The 19,462-nt window shown below is 44.3% G+C and overlaps 1 protein-coding gene across 6 annotated transcripts in view; it reads left to right on the forward strand.

The window, feature by feature from the left end:
* The first annotated feature begins 408 nt into the window (after window positions 1-408).
* The window catches only part of LOC147627212 (F-box family protein), a 43,703-nt gene continuing 24,649 nt past the window's right edge, over window positions 409-19,462 (forward strand). Inside the window, exons 1-2 of one of the 6 annotated variants that reach the window (XM_086815879.1) lie at window positions 409-614; window positions 16,331-16,481. In XM_086815879.1, the coding sequence (XP_086672005.1) occupies window positions 16,349-16,481 (133 nt within the window). In that variant the 5' untranslated portion in view covers window positions 409-614; window positions 16,331-16,348. Of the gene's footprint in view, window positions 615-668; window positions 818-16,330; window positions 16,482-19,462 lie in introns of those variants that run through there. The other 5 variants (XM_086815878.1, XM_086815877.1, XM_086815876.1 and 2 more) reach the window with 5 other exon arrangements.

The raw sequence follows: 19,462 nt of genomic DNA on the forward strand, positions 1-19,462 counted from the left end.
GGGGGAGAGAGTTAACAGAGAGAGTGAGTGAGAGTGAGGGAGAGAGAGAGAGTGAGTGAGAGTAAGGTAGAGAGAGAGTTTGAGTTTGAGAGTTAGAGAGAGAGAGAGAGAGAGAGAGAGAGAGAGAGAGAGAGAGAGAGAGAGAGTTTTAGAAAGAGCAAGAGAGAGTTAGAAAGAGAGAGAGAGAGAGAGTTAGAAAGAGAGGGCCTAAGAGAGAGAGCGAGAGAGAGGTATTAACGTCGGTAGAATGCAACATGAGGGCATACACGACCAATGGTGGGACTTGAACTCGGTGAATCATGGCCTTTACAAGTCCTCGGTGAATCATGGCCTTTATAAGAGAGAGAGAGATAAAAAAGGTATTAGAATTAGTATAACAAATTTTTTTTGATAGTAGGAAAACGAGATAAGGGAAATCAACCCACCTCTTAGCCAGTTGAAAGAGAAACTTTTGACAAAGCCAAAATCAGAGTCGACCTCCAAACTGCAGCATGTGGTCTACCAAAGAACGAGATCGTTTTAGAAAAAGCACCATAATTCTCTTTTTAGTCACGATTGATAATAATGTCGGTGCATGACAAAAGATAACTGAGCAAGTAGCGCAATCGGCACAGGTACTGTTCTTGGCTATTGTTCTGAGTAATTGTTCGTTTTTAATGATTTTTTTGAGAGATTTAGCAGACCTGAGAGCGGAAAAATAACCATGGACATCTACGCCAAGTTGTTTCTGTTTAGGGCTTCTGAATTTCTCGAGCTGCTATGCCAATCTTTTTTGGGTTTCTGAGAAGACCCATCTGTTATGTCGTTTGTGAGAGAGGTAAGCTATGAAGGCCGCTTAGGGTTAAAAAACCCATTTTTGGCAAGCTATGTCAGGATTTGTTAGGGTCTAGCGCCTTTATGATGATGCCCTTACAATCAAGAAAAAAGACGTGGGCAGTAATGACACCTCAAATTGGCCCAATCATGGCTTAAACAAAAAAAAAAAAAAAAACTTCCTGAGTGTCACTCTGATAAGCTCATGTGACCATGGAGGCTTGATGCATGTTTCCAACATGGCAAGGCCTTGGGGTCGAATATGTTACTGCAAATCCAGTGTTTACCGAGAGCTGATTTTGACAATGAGCCATTTTTTTTTTGAGTTGTTTGCACAGATTAACAGGCTGGGCCCAAGCCCCTTCCTGAAGGGACAGTGGTAGTCTTCGTAAACTGGGCATCTTAGTATGTAATGAGTCTCTCACTCTTATCTCCCCAATACTACATGGCGTGTTTACTCGTGGGTCCGTCTGTTCCGTGGGATGCCTTTTGCTCTCCATGTCTCCATTCAAAGGCGACGTGATGGTGTGGCTGACCAATGGCTATCCACATGGTGTGTGTCTGGGGAGATAACTAGGTATGGTCTCTCAACGAACCCATACCTAGTGACCCTCAAGAAATGCCCTCAATAGGACTCGAGCTTCGGGCTAAGCACATTTGTATTATCGGTGTCTAGTATTCATGAAGCTTGGTCAGTCCAGACGGATGATGGGGTTGATCTCGTCCTTAGAGATCAAGAAAGGGGTAGTCCAAACCGCACTCAAAGGAGGGAGTTTGTCCGTTTGAAAGCCATACGACTTGAACCAAGTGGTGGTGTGTTCGTATCAACAGCTGCAAGATGACCCACCTATGGTGGTCGCTATGTAATGTGTAGACATGCTGCATGTATGGGACGTCTTGGAACATGGTGTGTAGGAGGAGAAGGTTTGATCCGAACTCGGCCAATTCTATGGCATGTGGCACTGATGGCAGACTCTTGATCATGTGTGAGCATCATAAGCGGCAATCCACACTCTCTTTCAGTCCTCCTCTTAGAAAGACGCCCCATACATCACCATTGAGCGTGCCAAAGTATCAAATAGCGAGCTTTTGGTACTAGGTTCCTTGAAGTAAGCTTGAAAACACACTCTCCAAAAACGAATGAGGGCAGCATATCCCTGTGCTAGTTGTGCCATAAGGCATAGTGAAGAGCTGGCTAGTAAAAGTGATCTCTAGATATAACCAACTCAACCTCATCTCCTCTATATATGAAAGAACTGGGTAGAAGGTGTTGAAAAAAGCATAATCTTGGTCTTCCTAAGGTTTACCATGAGGTCCCTCTCATCACAAATAGGGTTATCGAGAGAGAGAGAGAGAGAGAGAGAGAGAGAGAGAGAGAGAGAGAGAGAGAGTAATATTAACGTCTACGAAAGACCCCAAGGTATATGAGACCCTGGGTGACACAATGTAGGTATTTGGCCCTCCTAGCTCTATTCACAGGGTGGAACCCTTGCCCTAGTTTTGGTCAAAAAGCAAAGAAAAGCAAAAAGTCAAACTGGGTTGACCGTGAGCCAGGAGCACCACTGGCAAGAGGAGACTGAGTCGGACCAAAAAGCTAAAAGAAGAGTACCATGATTTCCAGCAATTCAGGCTTTTGCTCAGAGGTGAAGAATTCCTTGCTTGGAGAGCCAAGAGGGAATAGGACCAAAGAAGGGCTCTAATGTTTGAAGATTTCATCAAGGATAGAGTAACCGAAGCCGAAGGAGTTGAAGCTGTCAAAGTCTATCTTCGAGCCAAAGGAGTCACCATTGTAGAAGGATGTAGAGCCACCAAGTCTGCTTCTCATGTAAGAGACAGGGAGGCCATCCCTAGGCCCGCTCTCTCACATGTAGCCTCTGCAGGACAAGTGAGCAAAGGAGCCTTTATTGATGCCTTTTATGGAAAGCGGGATACTCAAAAAACTTTATCTTTTATCAAGCGATTTGATGCTGCTTTTGGAGGAGAGGACTTCTCTGAAAAGTTCAAACTTCGAATGGTTCACATGCAATTGAAGGACGCTGCCTTGAATTGGTGGCTAAAGGTGGTACAAGAAGGGGCCGAGCCAAAGACATGGACCGATTTCAAGACTATGTTCAACTAGAAGTTTCTACCGGCAAACTTTGAAGCGGATGTGCAAAAAGAATGGGATGAGGTGAAGCAAAAAGTCGGTGAGAATGTGGCAACTTATCTTAGCAACTCTTCAACTGATTCATTCAAGTTTACTTCGTATACTCCTATTCCACTACTAATAGAAATGCATAAGTTTGTGAATGGATTGTAACCTAAGCTTATGCAAGTAGCGTACATGGCTGGTCCAAAATCCTTGGAGGAAGCACATGACAAAGCTCTATAAGCCGAGGTCTTGCACATGCCTTGGATGGTGGCAAGACAAAACATGACAACCGAGATTCATCTCAAAAGAAAAGGTTTAAAGCAGGATCTCAATCAAAGACCGAGCCACAAGAGAAAAAGGATGGGAGTGGGAACAAACCTCCACTCTTTCAAAAGAAGTTGTCCCATAAGCAACTTGAAGAATATGTCAAGGAAGGAAAGTGTTTCCACTGTGGAAAGAAGGGACACATGGCTGTAAAATGTCTCGACAAGCCAAAGCAAGAAGCCAAGCCGCCTCAAACCAATGCATTACCAAAGGAACTTCAACACCAGGATGATACACTACCAGAGAGAAGGCAACTTTTCAAGGCTTGGGGCAAAGTGGCTAACCAACCCGTGCTTATTCATTTTGATAGTGGTGCTGCCCACCACTATATCCATCCCCGAGTGGTTGAAGCTATGAACCTCCCTTTTGATAGGTTTGAAGCTTCTATTTATGCAGGTGCCGCTTTTGAGGGAATGTCAGTAGAAGTGACCCCTATCTTGGAAAAGCTTCGTTTACAGATTGGGGATTATGTGGATCATGAGAACTTTGTTGTTGGAAAAAATTGGCATAAGAAGATTGATCCAGCTATTGATCGGGTTGGAAACAAGATTAGATTTCCTTTTAAAGGCAAGAATGTAACTTTTGATGTAGGAGTTGAGGGGAATTCCATTCCACTCATCGGTCATGTATAGGTTCCTAAAGCAATAAAGCAATCTATTTCTTCGTACTTGGTTTATGTCAGAGATCCAAAGGAATCTGAGAGTGATTAATCACTTCCAGCTCTTGATCATGAAAGGAAAGATTTTCAAAAGAAATATGAAGATTGTTTTGCAGATACTATACCAAGAGAGCTACCTCCGGAGAGATCGAAAGATCATTAGATCGACTCATACTAGGAAGCTCACCTCCTAATCGACCTTCCTACCGCAAGTTAGGCACAACAGGAGGAGATTATGAAGTAAGTGAATGAGGTATTGGAAAAGGGTTTGATAAGACCTAGTTCATCACTCTTTTGTTCCCCACTTTTATTGGTTCAGAAAAAGGATGGTTCTTGGCGTATGTGTATTGATTACAAGGCTCTTAATAAGATCACTGTAATGAATAGGTTTCCTATTCCTATGATTGATGACATCTTAGATAGATTGGATGGAGCCACTATCTTTAGCAGGATTGACTTGAAGAGTGATTACCATCAAGTCAGGATTGTTCCAGAGGACATTCACAAGACCGCATTCAGGATCACATTTGGACTCTATATGAGTATTTGGTGATGCCTTATGGTCTTACCAATGCCCGGGCTACCTTCAACCAAATGATGGAGAGAATATTTCGACCACGTAGAAAGTTTGCAACTACTTTCTTTGATGATATTATTGTGCATTCTAAGAATGAGGAAGAGCATCAAAAGCACTTGGACATTGTGTTCCCGGAACCGCGGAAGCACAAGTTGTATGTGAATGGTAAGAAGAGTGATTCTTTTTGTCAAAAATTCATTATTTGGGTGACAGTGTCCAAAAGGGGTCAAGATGGATCTAGATAAGGTCAAGGCTATTATGGAATGGCTAGAGCTGACTAGCGTGCATGCAGTTCGAAGTTTTCTTGCTTATGCTGTTACTACAGAAAGTTTATCAAATGGTTTGCAGTGGTAGCTAGTCCATTGCATGAAGCCTTTTATGGTAGAATGTGATGCCTCAGGAGATTGCATTGGAGCAGTCTTGAACCAAGAGGGCCATGCTGTGACCTATGAAAGTTGAAGACGGCACCTACTTATGAGAAAGAGTTGATGACTATTATTCATGCATTGAAGATTTGGAAGCGGTGTTGAGTTTGTTATCAAGACAGATCATCAAAGTCTTGGATAGTTCATGTCTCAACCTAAGATATCCGAAAAGCATATAAGATGGGCTAGTTATTTGGCCCAATTTCATTTCTAGTAGATGCATTATCTCGGAGATCCACGAGCCTTGCGGTTTCTATGGGTAATTATATGGATTTTACTTCGATGAAAGATCTTTATGCTATCGATGAGGATATTTGGAATATATTGCAGAATGGAGATTTGGTGACCTCCTATGTCATCAAGGAGGGTTTTCTTATGATGCAAACCCGTTTATGTGTAACAAAGGATTTAAGGACAAAAGTGATAGAAGAGTGCCATGCTCCACCCTACATGGTGCATAGAGGCATCTTGACTACAACTCAAGCTTTGGAGAGCTATTTTTATTGGCCTAGTATGAGAAAGGACATTGAGCAATATGCTCGAGAATGTTTGGTTTGTCAGAAGGTCAAGTTTGATTGACAAAAACCCATAGGATTATTGCAACCCTTGTCAATTCCCAATGCTCCATGGGAGAGTATTACTATGGATTTTATCTTTAGATTGCCAAAGTCAGGATAGGGGAATGATGGAATATGGACTATTATTGATATATTTAGTAAGCAAGTCCACTTCATTCTAGGGAAGAAGACTATTCGCATAGAACATACGGCAAGATTATTTATTCAGCAGATTTTCAAGCACCATGGATTGCCTAAGTCCATTGTGGGGGATAGAGATCCTCTGACTACTAGTTTCTTTTGGAGAGCTCTTTTCGAGAACATGGGGACAAAGCTGAATTTCTCTTCAGCTTATCATGCTCAAACCAATGGACAAAGTGATATTGCAAACCTCACTATCCTGGATATGCTAAAAGTGTTATGCTCTCAAAGCGAAAGATCAATGGGAGAAGTATTTGCCTTTGGTTGAGTATGGTTATAACAACACCATTCATTCATCGATAGGTAAAGCTTTGTTGTTGTTCGTGCTAAGAACGAAGGAAGAGATCTTCCATGCGGATGAGTTTGTTCAAGATTTGGATACAGATTTTGCACAGGTTCGAAGGGCTATTGAGACATCTCAAGCCAAGCAGAAGAAAGCTACAGATGAGCATAGAAGGAAGGTCACATTTGAAGAAGGGAATTGGGTCTTGTTGAGATTCGAGAAAGCAAGACTCAGAAAGTCTAAAGCCAAGGAGCAGAAGGACCCAAAGCTTGCTCCTAGGTATTATGGACCTTTTCAGATCCTGGAGGAAACTCCAAGAACATCGCCCTCCCACACCTATCACCTTCCCAGACACATGGCACTCCTATGCACGCTCCCTATCATATCCCCCATCAGCCACCCCTACCCCCACCACCAGATTGTTGGGTAGGAGGGAAGCTAGCCTGCACACACATACACATACACACAACCTCAAGCACAGAGAAACGTGAGTGTTGGAAAAGATGTACACTATCTTAATATGAAAGTACAATGTGAGTACATAAAGTAGCCTAGGGCAAGGTGCCCAACACACATAAGTGTGTTCACACGGGAAAAAACCTGTGTCTAGTCACAGGGAAAAAGTACCCGTGAGTAAGCTGTGTTCACACCTGAACTAGCCGGGAGTGGTCATGACTGTCATGTGCACAGTGTGTATCTACCGTGTGCTACACGCACACAAGACTAGCTTCGAGGTTTGGGGAAGCTTGGAGCTAGGCAGGCTGAGTTAGGGATAGACTAACAGGCGGGCGCCCAAGTGTGGACGCCCGATGACCGGCCAAGAGCCTATAAAAGGGTGGCCAAGGTTAGTCATTAGTCATATAGAGTCTCGCGTGATTTGTGAGAGCTCTATGGTCTGGAGCCTGGATCTGGTGCAGACGTGCACCTGCTTTATGCAGACGAGGCCGTCAGCAGTTTCAAGGCCCGCGAGGGTAGCTTCGTGGCGGTACGGGACGTTGCGAGGTAGAGATTGGTCGGTACGTCCATCTAGTTAGCTCAGCTCGTGGCTCGGTGGGGACAGCTAGGTCTTGTGGGCTTGCCCACGGCTATCATGGTTGGGAGGTGAGTCAGGCCTCCACCCCCCTTCTTGTTTGTTTGTTTTGTTTGCAGGTTTCGAGTCTTGTACCAGGAGCGTTCCACGAGGAGATCCTATGGGGATTTGACAGTGGTATCAAAGCGTGTCTTGTGAACGAGCAAGCCGGTAGGTAGAGAACATGAGGTCGAAGAAAGGTATGTGTTCAGGAAGCTTGCTGTTTGTTTATGCATGCTGCTGTTTTTTCAGATAGTATGTTGCTTTTTCATCAAAGAAACCCGTGATGAGGGAGTAGGTGGTTTAGCAGGGTTGTTTGCTTTGCAAGAAGAAGGCTGGTTGTGTTTGTGCAGTTGCCCCTATCCCGTTACCGGAATAGTATTTGCTCTATTATCTTTGAAGAGACTAACGGTGTGATTGACGATAAGCCAAATGCAAGATCTAGGAAGACCAAGAGTCAGGCTGAACTGTACACGGTTGTAGAAGCACCAATGATGTCCAATCTCGAGCCTATGCACTCTTCCCAATGGAATGAGGAAGGGCTGCAAAGCTGAGGCTGAGAGAGGGGCTGTTTGGGACTGTTCTAGGCTATGTATGAATGCTGTAAATGAATATGAATGCTGCGTTTTACCTTCACCAAGTGGCTGTAGCAAAACGATGAATAGATGAATGCTGAAAACTGTATGGATGTAGAAAACGCAAGGTTTATTGATGGCTGAATGCTGAAAACGTCTGCGTTTGTTGATGGAGGACTGGATGCACAAGCGTTGATGCTCCTCTAGCTGCAGGATGAAATGCTTCTCCAAAACGCAGGTGGCTGAGGTGAATGTAGGGGCTGAAGACTGAAATGCTGATGTGCCTGAGGGCTGTTTGCTGAATTATGAGATAAATGAGTGAATGAACCAAGCACTCCTATTTAACTACCCTTGATGATAGTTGGTTGGCACTAGATGCTGGTCGACTGCATAATAAATGCTACACGACTGAGAATGATGTATAAATGCTGAAAATGGTGGGAAAAATACCAGACAAGTCCTAGTAAATATTCTAATAAATACTAGATGATATTTGAGGGGTTCTGCAATGGTCTAGATGCAATGAATGAATGATATGCAAGATACCAAGTGCTTTCTAATGCAAACCCTAAGGTTTCTACTGACTCTACATGCATGAATGCGTCTCTTCAAGTCGGTTAAGGGACTTGGACTGACTGACTGACTGACTGTCTAAGGCTGAGAATGACCTATGCAGCTCGTGCTTGACTTATCCTGGACTGAGGATTACAATGGAGTCACGGCGTACGACAAATATTATCCTAAAAGGAACTAATTTCTTGACAATGTTGCACTGATGATGATGAGCCAGCTTGTCACCATGCACTATAGTGCAGAGTGCATGTGATAGCCGCACCAGAGGACATGATATTTCAGCTCTATCACATAGAGCCCGAGACAGAGGATCATTACATATGCCGATGCTTTGTATACTACGAGATTCGGGGGAGGTCATTGCCTCTTCCGAGTTGGGTTCGGACCACTTTCAAGGATCATGGACTTCTCGGATTAGAGATGCTTGGGAATTTTTCTTCTAGAGCTCCGTAGACACAGGGAGTCCTCAGTGAGATCCAAATCAGCTGTACTTGTTGGAGGACAACCACAGAGAGCTCTCACCGACTTCTTCTATACCAGCACTCCGAGGGCTAATCCACCCATCAGACCCGGACCATATGCTAGTGCAGTGGCTCGGCCGAGAGGTGTGACACTCGAGAGAGCCACTGCGTTATGCATCGACAGAGTCACTGAGTTATGCAGAGCTCGATGCCCCAAACCCCATGGCCCTCGCCCACGGCCACGCCACCAGAGGAGGATCCGGGCCATCATCTCCCATCATCGTAGGACCTTCTTGCGCCAACTTAGTTTTACCACCTCGAGCACCATGTCACAGCGGCCCTGTTGGGGTAAAGGCGTTATGCCCACCCTTATAGTGTGTACAAGCCCATAAGTTATAGTACATAGTACACTTAGTACTTTTAATGTACTAAGTGCACTATGTGTACTAGTGCAATATACATGTGTGATAGGGGAGTCACACACTCATGCTATTGATGAGTTGACTTATCCCCACAACTCTCTCTCTCTCTCTCTCCCTTGTTCTCTCTGTGTATGTCTCCCACACATGAATTAACCTACCCTAATTCCTGTTTTCTCCCACACAACTGGTATCAGAGCCATGGTCATAGCCTGTGGCTTGTTCTTGCTGGATCCATCACAATCTGAGGGCGGCCGAAACTAGTAGCTTCACCCCTTTAGAACCGTCGCCCTCTTCAGCTTTTAAAACAAGTGGGCCTTCTGCGTTGACAGAAAAAAAATCAAAAGCTTCTTCGCTTCCTGTGTGTGCAGGCAAGGGGAAAGTGGAGCCCTTTTGCCGAAATGCCTTGGGGTGCATGAAGCTGTGGAGGATCCATCTAGGGTTAGTTCTGTTCGATCTCATAGAAAGCCATTGAGGATGGACATAACACCAAGCCCCCAGCTGAGCAGCCGTTGATCGTTATTAACAAGGCGAAGTCGACGGCGAAGGCTACTAGGCGAGCGAAGAAGCATCGGCTGGGCGTCAACAGTGCGAACGTATGCGAAGGCAGTAAAGCGTATTAGCGTGGAGCGAACACAAGGCAGCTAGGCGTTAGTCGTCGACTGGCTTACAGGTGGAGTCGGCTCACAATGCGTTGGGCGGAATCTTCAGAGTCCACACCAGCAGCGGTTTTGTTCTCTGTAGTCGTTAGAAGCGCCATCGCTCCATCCTGACCGTCTGAGCAGCTCGTCTTCTTCCGGCAGAAGAGCTGCAGGCGCATCAGCAGTACCTTCAACAAGCCTAGCCCTCTATTGTCAGTGTGTACAGTAGCATCAACAGCAAAAATCGACGCCTCCTTTTCTGCAATAGCATCAACAGAAATTCAGCCTGCAGATCAGAGAAATTCAAAAAAAAATTAAGAGGTATTTGCCTTCAATTTTGGGAATTTCTTATCAATTCAATCAATTGAGCAGGTACAGGTGCCGAATTGCTCAATTTCTGAGCAAAATTGGCAAAATTGGGTGACATTGGTCACAATCAGGATCAATTTGCAGGAAATTAGATGTCGAAATTTGGGGCTTTTGATGTAATTGTGCAATTAAGCACTCATACATGCTGTATAATGTGAGAAATCGCACATTTGGGCAAAATTGCAGTGCAAATCAAGGGGCTTTTGTGCCGATTTGGTTGATTTGCATGCAGGCAATCGCATTTGATGCTGTGGATAATGTGTTGATGCCTTACAAGCACTCAATGTGCCTGTAAATCAAGGGGGTTTCATGTATTTGATGTATATGTGGCCAGGGGGAAGCATCGTGATCACTCTGGATGTGGCCAGGGGGAAGCATCGTGAACACTCTGGATGCCTTCATGTGCGTCAATGTACCATGTATGATCAAAAATTGATCTTAAATCAAGGGGCTTTTCAAGTTCGTATGCTTGTTGAGCTTGGCAAAGCAGCAGGCAAGACATTTATGCCTTGAATCCTCAAAAATCAGCTTGCAGTCAAGGGGCTTTTGCCCAATTTCTGTTCGGGACTGTTGTATGCAGTGTACAGGACTGTAAAAGTCTGATTTTCACTCATTTGGACAGCCAGGAGAGCATTTATTGCTATTGTACCTGCTGGTACAGATTTGGCACATCTTTGTGCAAGTTTTGGCATGGCTGTACACTGTTTTGAGTGACCAAAAGGTTCAATTTCAGGTGCTGTACTTGCCGGTACAGGTTTGGTACATCATTGGTGAGCACTTGGTACTGCTGTACAGTACTTTGGAAGGGCAACAGAGCACATTTAAGGTGCTGTCCAAAATCTGCAGCAACCAGATTTTGGTGATTTCATCACATAAAGTGGGAGAAAAGTTGCATTTGTGCTTCCGCAGTGGGAGATAAAGCTTGGGAGAATAACTGTGAGCACTTTGTGTGCTTTTGGTGCAGTGATTGCACATTTTGCAGGGAGTCAGGCATTGACAGGTTGCATATTGCTATGGCAACCACAGGTGCGAGCTCTTCATTGCTTCACATCAAGAAGCTTGAAGGCTCGCATAATTATGATATTTGGCAAACCCAGTGCTACAATGTGTTGCTCCAGAAAAAGCAGCACAAGCCTATCAAAGAAAGGGGTGTAATGCCTGCTTCTCTTACTGCTGAAGAGTGGGAAGATATGGATGAGCTGGCAAGATCTACTATCATGTTGTCTGTGTCAGACTCATTACTTTTCAGCATTCGTGAAGAGAAGACAGCTTGGGGAATGTGGCAGAGATTGCAGGACTTGTATGCCCAACAAAGTGCCTCAAGCAAAGTGTATTGGTTGAAGAAACTCATAGGTCTTCAGATGAAGGAAGGGGCGTCTATGACAGCCCATCTAAATGAGTTTAATGGTATTGTCAGCCAGGTCATTAATCAAAAGTTGGCAATGGACGATGAGTTCAAAGCCACTTTTCTGTTATGCACTTTGCCAGAGAGTTGGGACACATTCAAGACAGCCACTAGCAATTCGAATGCTATGCTGTCATATGCAGATGTTGAGGGTGCTCTTCTTCAAGAAGAGATGAACAGGAAAAACAACTCTGTTGGAAAGTCCAATGCAATGAATGCACGTGGGAGATTCCAGCAAAGGGGGAAAAGCCAAGAAAGGGGAAGGAGCAAGTCTCGCTCCAAAAAGGATTTGGAATGCCATTATTGTGGCAAAAAGGGACACATTAAAAAGCAATGCTACAAATGGAAAAATGATCAAAAAGAAAAGGGAAAAGGCAAAGACAAAGAGAAAGATGAAGCCAAAGATGTAAAGCCAAAGGGCAAAAGTGGAGTCAAGATTGAAGAAATCAATGTGTCACATGCAGGTGGCAGTGAGGATGAGGTCCTATTTACGTCTTCACTTGATGCCCATTCACTTCTTACAGGTGGTCATGGTATGCACTCATGGATCATTGATTCAGGTGCCTCCTTTCATGTCACAGGTTGCAGAGACTTGTTTGTCAGGTATACTGCTGGCAATGAAGGAGTGGTTTATTTGGGTGATAACCATGCATGCAAGATTCTTGGCAGAGGTGATGTGAGGCTTGTGTTTTCAGATGGCTCACAGCTTATGCTCCATGATGTCAGGCATGTGCCTGAGATCAAGAAGAACCTGCTTTCTACTGGACAGCTTGATGATGCTGATTATGTTACCACATTTGGTGGTGGAAAGTGGAAAATTAGTAAGGGCTCATTGGTTGTTGCCAGAGGCTCTAAGGTGGACACTCTTTACTTCATGCATGCAGGTGTTTGTCACCATGCTAATGTAAATGCAACCAAGCTGCCGGAAATTTCTATGTGGCATAGCCGGTTGGGACACATGAGTGTCAAGGGAATGGAGCAATTGTCTCGTTTGGGTTACTTGCCTTCTCTAAAGTTTTCAAGTTTTCAGTTTTGTGAGCATTGTATATATGGTAGGCAACTACAGTGCCCCCACAAGAAAGCTCTTGGACAGAAAGATGCTCAGTTAGAGCTTGTGCATACAGATGTATGTGAGATGCCTCAGCTTTCTTTGGGAGGGGCAAAATACTTTGTGTCTTTTATAGATGATGCCACACGCAAGGTGTGGGTTTATCCTCTTCGTTTGAAGAGTGATACATTCTCAGTGTTTCAGAAGTTTGTTGCTCTTGTTGAGAATCAAACTGGCAAAACACTGAAAGCTTTGCGTTCCGACAATGGTGGAGAGTACATGTCCAAACAGTTTCAGGACTTTTGTGATGCTAAAGGCATCAAGAGGGAGCTCTCTACTCCTTATGATCCTCCACAAAACGGAACAGCAGAGAGGATGAACAGGACCATACAGGAGAAGGTCCGTTCTATGTTGTCACATGCTGCATTACCTCATGGTTTTTGGGCTGAAGCTGTTATGACAGCCGTTCACCTTATAAATAGGTCACCTAACACGAGGCTTGGTGGGAAAGTGCCAGAGGAAGTATGGACAGGGAAGCCTCCGTCATACAAGCACTTGAGAGTGTTTGGTTGCGTTGCGTACGTGCACATACGCAGGGAAATGCGCACCAAACTTGATCCTAAGTCTCACAAATGCATATTCCTAGGATATGGTGCATAGTCACAAGGGAACGGGAACGTTTTGGGGAACGGATGACTGTTTGGAACGGGAACGAAAAGCTTGAATAAAAGGGAACGGAATCGGGAACGCCACATCATTGCATAAATGTGTGTATAAATTTACTTTATATATCTGTAAATGCTTTGGAAAGAGGCATAGTAAAGAAAGAACCTCAAACCATCTCAGTAGTGGCCATGATAATGCATAGATGTGTTCTACATGATACATAGTTCACTTATATTTCTTACATGGTCTGCGGTGCCATTTTGGAATGGGAACGGGAACGGCTATCTCTATGGAACGCGTTCCCCCGTTCCAAGAGCTTGGAACGACGTTCCCTTGTGACTATGATATGGTGACAAAGGTGAAATGGGGTATAGACTTTGGGATCCCGTGAATAGAAAGATTATACGCAGCAATGATGTCATTTTTGATGAAACATGCATGTATAAGGAGCCTGCAAGGCAACAGGAGCCTGGCAGAGTCATCTTTGATGATGATGGACATCATGGACAACAACAAAGGGCTGTAAATCAGCCATTACAGCAGGAAAACCAGCCCTTAAATGGTGCTGAAAATGGTCCAAATGGACAGCCAGACATGGCACAAGATATCCCTATGGATATACCACAGTTAGAGGAGATACCGGGCATGATTTTTCAGCCTTATGGCATGGAACAGGAGCCACCAATGGGTGATATGCAGGCTGGACAGCAACCTGCAAATGATGGTCATTGGGTACGGAGGTCCACAAGACCCTCCAGAGCCCCTGACAGGTTTGTTCCAGGGGTTGACTACTTGATGCTCACTGACTGTGGGGAGCCCTCATGTTATAAGGAGGCTTTACAGAGGGCAGACAAGGCTCTTTGGGAGCGTGCCATGAAGTCAGAGATGGATTCTCTGCACAAAAATGGAAGTTGGAAGTTGGTGCATTTGCCTGTAGGCAAGAAGGTTTTGCCATGCAAGTGGGTTTACAGGCTCAAAGTTGCACCTGATGCAAAGCCAAGATACAAAGCCAGGTTAGTGGCTAAGGGCTTCAAGCAGGAATATGGTGTGGACTTTGATGAGATCTTCTCTCCAGTGGTCAAAATGACCACACTTAGAGCTGTGTTAGCTTTGGTTGCGCATGATGATGTGGACTTGATTCAGATGGATGTGAAGACTGCTTTTCTTCACGGTGATCTCCATGAGGAGATATATATGCAGCAGCCAGAGGGTTATGCAGTGAGTGGAAAGGAGAAGCTTGTATGCAAGCTGAAAAAGAGTCTTTATGGGCTCAAACAGGCACCAAGAGAATGGTATCATAAATTTGATACATTCATGAAATCACAGAAATTCAGGAGAAGTGACATAGATCACTGCTTGTACACCAAGAAAGCTTTGGATGGCAGTCTATTGATCCTCATCTTGTATGTTGATGATATGTTGATTGCCGGGAAATCTCGTAAGGAGATGGATGCCTTGAAGCAGAGGCTGCATCAAACCTTTGATATGAAGGATTTGGGTGATGCAAATCACATCTTGGGTATGCGGATACTTCGGGACAGAAATCAGCATGTGTTGTATTTGTCTCAGAAGGAATACATTGGCAAAGTCTTGCAGAGGTTCAATATGGACGGGGGGAAGAAGACTAGTACTCCTTTGCCTCCATATGTGAAACTCAGTGCTATGGACAGCCCACAGTCAGATAGAGACAGGGCTGATATGGCCAAGATTCCGTATGCTTCAGCTTGTGGCAGTCTCATGTATGCCATGGTTGCTACTAGGCCGGACATTGCATTTGGAGTGGGAGTGGTTTCTAGATACATGGCCAACCCTGGCAAGAAGCATTGGGAAGTAGTGAAAGGTGTCATGAGATACCTGAAGGGCACACAGGATATGTGCATATGTTTTGGCAAACAGGATGCATTAGTGCATGGTTACATGGATTCGGATTATGCCGGTCATCCAGATAACCGGAAGTCTACTACCGGTTATGTATTTACATTCACAGAAGGTGCTGTGTCATGGATATCCAGGATGCAGAAGTGCACAGCCTTATCTACTACAGAGGCCGAGTATATTGCAGCCACAGAGGCTTGCAAGGAGGCATTATGGCTATCTCGGTTAGTGGTTGATTTGGGTTATACAGGGGATATTCCATTGTTGCATTGTGACAGTCAGAGTGCCATCCAGTTGGCAAAGAACCCTGTCTTTCATGCAAAGACGAAGCATGTGGATGTGAAGTATCACTTCATCAGAGAGGTGATAGAGAACAAGCAAATTCAGCTTGTTAAGATTCATACGGATGACAACCCGGCTGATCTGTTGACAAAGAGTTTGCCTCCGGAGCGGTTTGCTCATTGCAGACACTTGATGGGCATTGGATGAGGCCATTTTCAGCCTTGATATGGCCTTGTATATTATCATGTACATGCTGATTTTTCTTTTCCTTTACTTAAGGGCACTTTGCCTTTAAGTGGGAGGTTGTTGGGGTAAAGGCGTTATGCCCACCCTTATAGTGTGTACAAGCCCATAAGTTATAGTACATAGTACACTTAGTACTTTTAATGTACTAAGTGCACTATGTGTACTAGTGCAATATACATGTGTGATAGGGGAGTCACACACTCATGCTATTGATGAGTTGACTTATCCCCACAACTCTCTCTCTCTCTCTCTCCCTTCTTCTCTCTGTGTATGTCTCCCACACATGAATTAACCTAACCCTAATTCCTGTTTTCTCCCACACAGGCCCATGAAGGATGTATTAGGGTGATATGAGAGCTCTCTGCTCATGTACCTAGATCAGATTTTATAGTTCTAGATTTTTGTTATCTTTCTTTATTACTATTTTGTACCCAGGATGATGTACCTCATGGATATGATGTAACCTTTTGGTCTCATAGGTCATTTTGGCCTTTTGAAGATGTTAATACAACTTTCTTTCTTTTTTTCTTGAGATGGACTTATGATCATGTTGGAAAAAAATGTAGGTGAACAAAAAAGTACGGGAAGTAATTTTTCTGTTTGCTTGTGTTTGCACATTTTTTTTCAAGATAGAAGCCTCTTCTGTTAAAACCCTTTTTTTATGCTTTCAGCTTGCTGGTTTCAATTATCTAAAACTCTTCTTTTAAGAATTTTTCTTATGCATGTTTGCAGCAGGGTTCATTTCTCTCCATGATGGACGATGCGAGTGGAGGCATTCTGCAAAAGTTGGACAAGGACACCTTTACGCATGTGCTTAGTCTTCTTGATAGACCGAATGATCTAGCTCATGCAGTTTGTGTCTGCCGCACATGGCGCAGTTATGGTAGATTTTTTTTTGGGGTTATTCTTTTTTAAGAAGAATTCGGGGTGGTTGATTTGTTAATGAGAGAGAGAAAATGTATACAAAGACCCCAAGGGTCTATGAGACCATGAGTGATACAATAATATCATGGGTATACCAAGCCATGGAAAAAAGAAACTGAAAAACAACTGTTACTAGTGTATATACATGTAATATCAGCATATGATCCTGTTTTGAGGTAAACTAGCCATGACTAATGGTAATGCCCACCTCAGCCAATACCAATCTAAAGGCCAAGAGAATATCAAGCCTCTGTGATGGAAGCATGTCATGGCATCGAAGAGCCTCCTGTATCTGTATATGTCAGGCGAAGGGTCATGATGCTGTGGGTTTGGGGGGTAGCCAACAAAATAAATCGAGCTCTATCAATCACTGAGGACCCCTTTAGGGTGTGGGGCCAGATTGCTAGTGCAGGTGGCGGGCTCTGATGTGGATGCATGTAGACTTAAGAAATCTGGAATGGTTCTCTGAGAACTATCATGTCGGGTCTGCCTCTAGAGTCTGTATGCGTCTCAGTACATCTGTATGACGTCTGAGCTCTAGCAAGTACTGTCCACATGGACATAGCTGCTCTTCCAAGGCTAATCTCTGATTAGGCAGCAGATAAACAAAGGCTTAGAGCAGTAACCAGGCCTTGGCACTGGAAGTTGTTCTTTAGGACACAACTTGTCAGCCAAGCTTATGAGGTGTCAGTAGCAGTTTATAGCATTTTTATTGTCCCATGGAACTGGCTGACCAGCAGTCCACCAATTGGGAAATGCTTCCATGTGCCTATAAAAGGCACGACCAAGATTCATTGTGATTCATCTATCCCTCAGATGGGGCAGGTCTTAGATAGGCTGTATGTTTCCTCCTTTGGAAGGCCAAAGCCCACAGGTTTTGAACTATCTTTGTGTACTATATAATATATTGAATACACAGTCATCTCTGTCTCTCTCTCTCTCTTTACATTTTGCATCAGGATGTTCCTATTAAGTGTTTAGGGCTGAAAGAAGACAAAGTTTTTGCGCATGTAACATTGGTATGAGAGCATCAGGCTCATCTATGCTAAGTGCTGTTGGTGTCCCAGAAGAAGTGCATAGGTCCAAGTAAATTGATTCATCATGTGTCAAGACCCCCAAAAGCTGGTTGGTGTTAGGCAAACCCAAGGCAAGGGTTTCATAAGAGTCGGTAGCCATTTGGGGCTGCCAAGGAAGGCTTTTATGGAGCAACTCCAAGGGATGATAATCATCCAAGGGGTCGAGCCAACGGTGCCATGATCAAATTCAAGAAGAAGGATTCATGTTTGTGTTCAGGGATAGGGCAAGAAGACAAGGGGACAAAGTGGAACAGATGCAAAGATGCAAAGATCTCAACATCAGATTTCGAGTGGAATCAGAGATTGGCAAGGTTTTTAGTGAAAAGGTTGCCAGGAAGGAAGGATGACTACTTTGCGAGTCCATGGAGAGACAAGGGAATCATTGCAGTCATCCAAGGTCAAAGGTTGGAATCCCGTCATCAAGTTTAGGAGGGGATGCCATGTGCACACATGGACATGGATGGTCTTCCTAGGCTAATCCCTCATTGGGCAGAAGATAAACAAAGGTTTAGAGCAGTAACCGAGCCTTGACAGGCACCGGAAGCTGTTCTTTGGGACAAAACTTATTGGCCAAGCTTATGAGGTGTCGGCAGCAATTTATAGCATTTTATGTATTTATTTGTCCCATGGAACTGGCAGACCAGCAGTCGGCCAGTTGAGAAATGCTTCCATGTGCCTACAAAAGGCAAGACACCCCCCCCCCCCCCCCCAAGGTGGGGGAGGTCTTAGATAGGTTCTATGCTTCCTCCTTTGGAAGGCCAAAGGCCACAGGTTTTGTACTATCTTTGTGTACTAAATAATATACTGAATACACTGCCATCTCTCTCTCATGGACCCGTTATGGTCCTTCGAAGACAATAATAAAATTTCATTTCATTTCATTTCTCTCTCTCTCTCTCTCTCTCTCTCTCTCTCTCTCTCTCTCTCTTTATTTGTGTTTTGCATGAGGATGTTCATATCTCAGTGTCTAGGGCTGAAAAAAGACAAAGAGTTGCTCAAATCCGACCATATTCTCTCTCTTATCTTGCCCATACATTTGCTGATGAGGATAAGCATCTGTAAATGTAAATGTGAAGATAGGGGATGATGAAGAATCTCTAAATGAACCTCAGAAATAGAAGCCTCAAGTGGGTTTCTTGAATTTACTTTCTACACTAACCCAATGGATAATGCACCTCCAATTGCACCTCCACCTGCTCATGATTACATGATATGTGACAGTGGATCCTATGGTGATGGGTATCCTGGATATGCGCCTTACAACTACATTAATACTGTAGTTCCCCCTATTTCCCCCTATTTCCCAAGGGGAACACACTAATGGCACATCATTTAGTGAGGAGCATGCCTATGCTATCAACAGTAGCAACCACTTCTATTGGATCCGTGTACACTTTCAGAAGTCCTCAACTATTAGCACGGTTATATCATCCAGCTCTGACCTATGCTCCCCAGAAAGTATATGCTATTCCTGTAAGAGGAGGCATGAGCATCGGGATCAATAGATGCACATGACAAGTACACGCTGATGTATCTTTGTATTATCCGTGCGAGTGGACCGAACCCCTCTCGAAAGAGGCAATGGAATTTCTCGTTGCTCCATATATCAAGGCTGGTGTGACGAGGGTGTCAAAAAGCAAACCCTTCGTCCTGGGCTCTTGGAAATGTGCCTAGGAGCACTACTGCTCAAGTAAGCTCAAGGCTGCATATCCCTGTGTCACTTTGGCATGTGCTGTGGGAAGCATGTGAAGCGTGGGCCACTGAAAGTGACACCAAGCTAGACATAGGATGAGATAATCTCCATAGGATCCCCTCTGTATGTGAAGCTCAATCTGGATGTGAAGGGGCGGTAAGTATGGAAGAC

The sequence above is a fragment of the Cibotium barometz genome, chromosome 21, assembly GCF_041138505.1.
Source record: "Cibotium barometz isolate CiBa-2024 chromosome 21, ASM4113850v1, whole genome shotgun sequence".
NCBI lineage: Eukaryota > Viridiplantae > Streptophyta > Polypodiopsida > Cyatheales > Cibotiaceae > Cibotium > Cibotium barometz.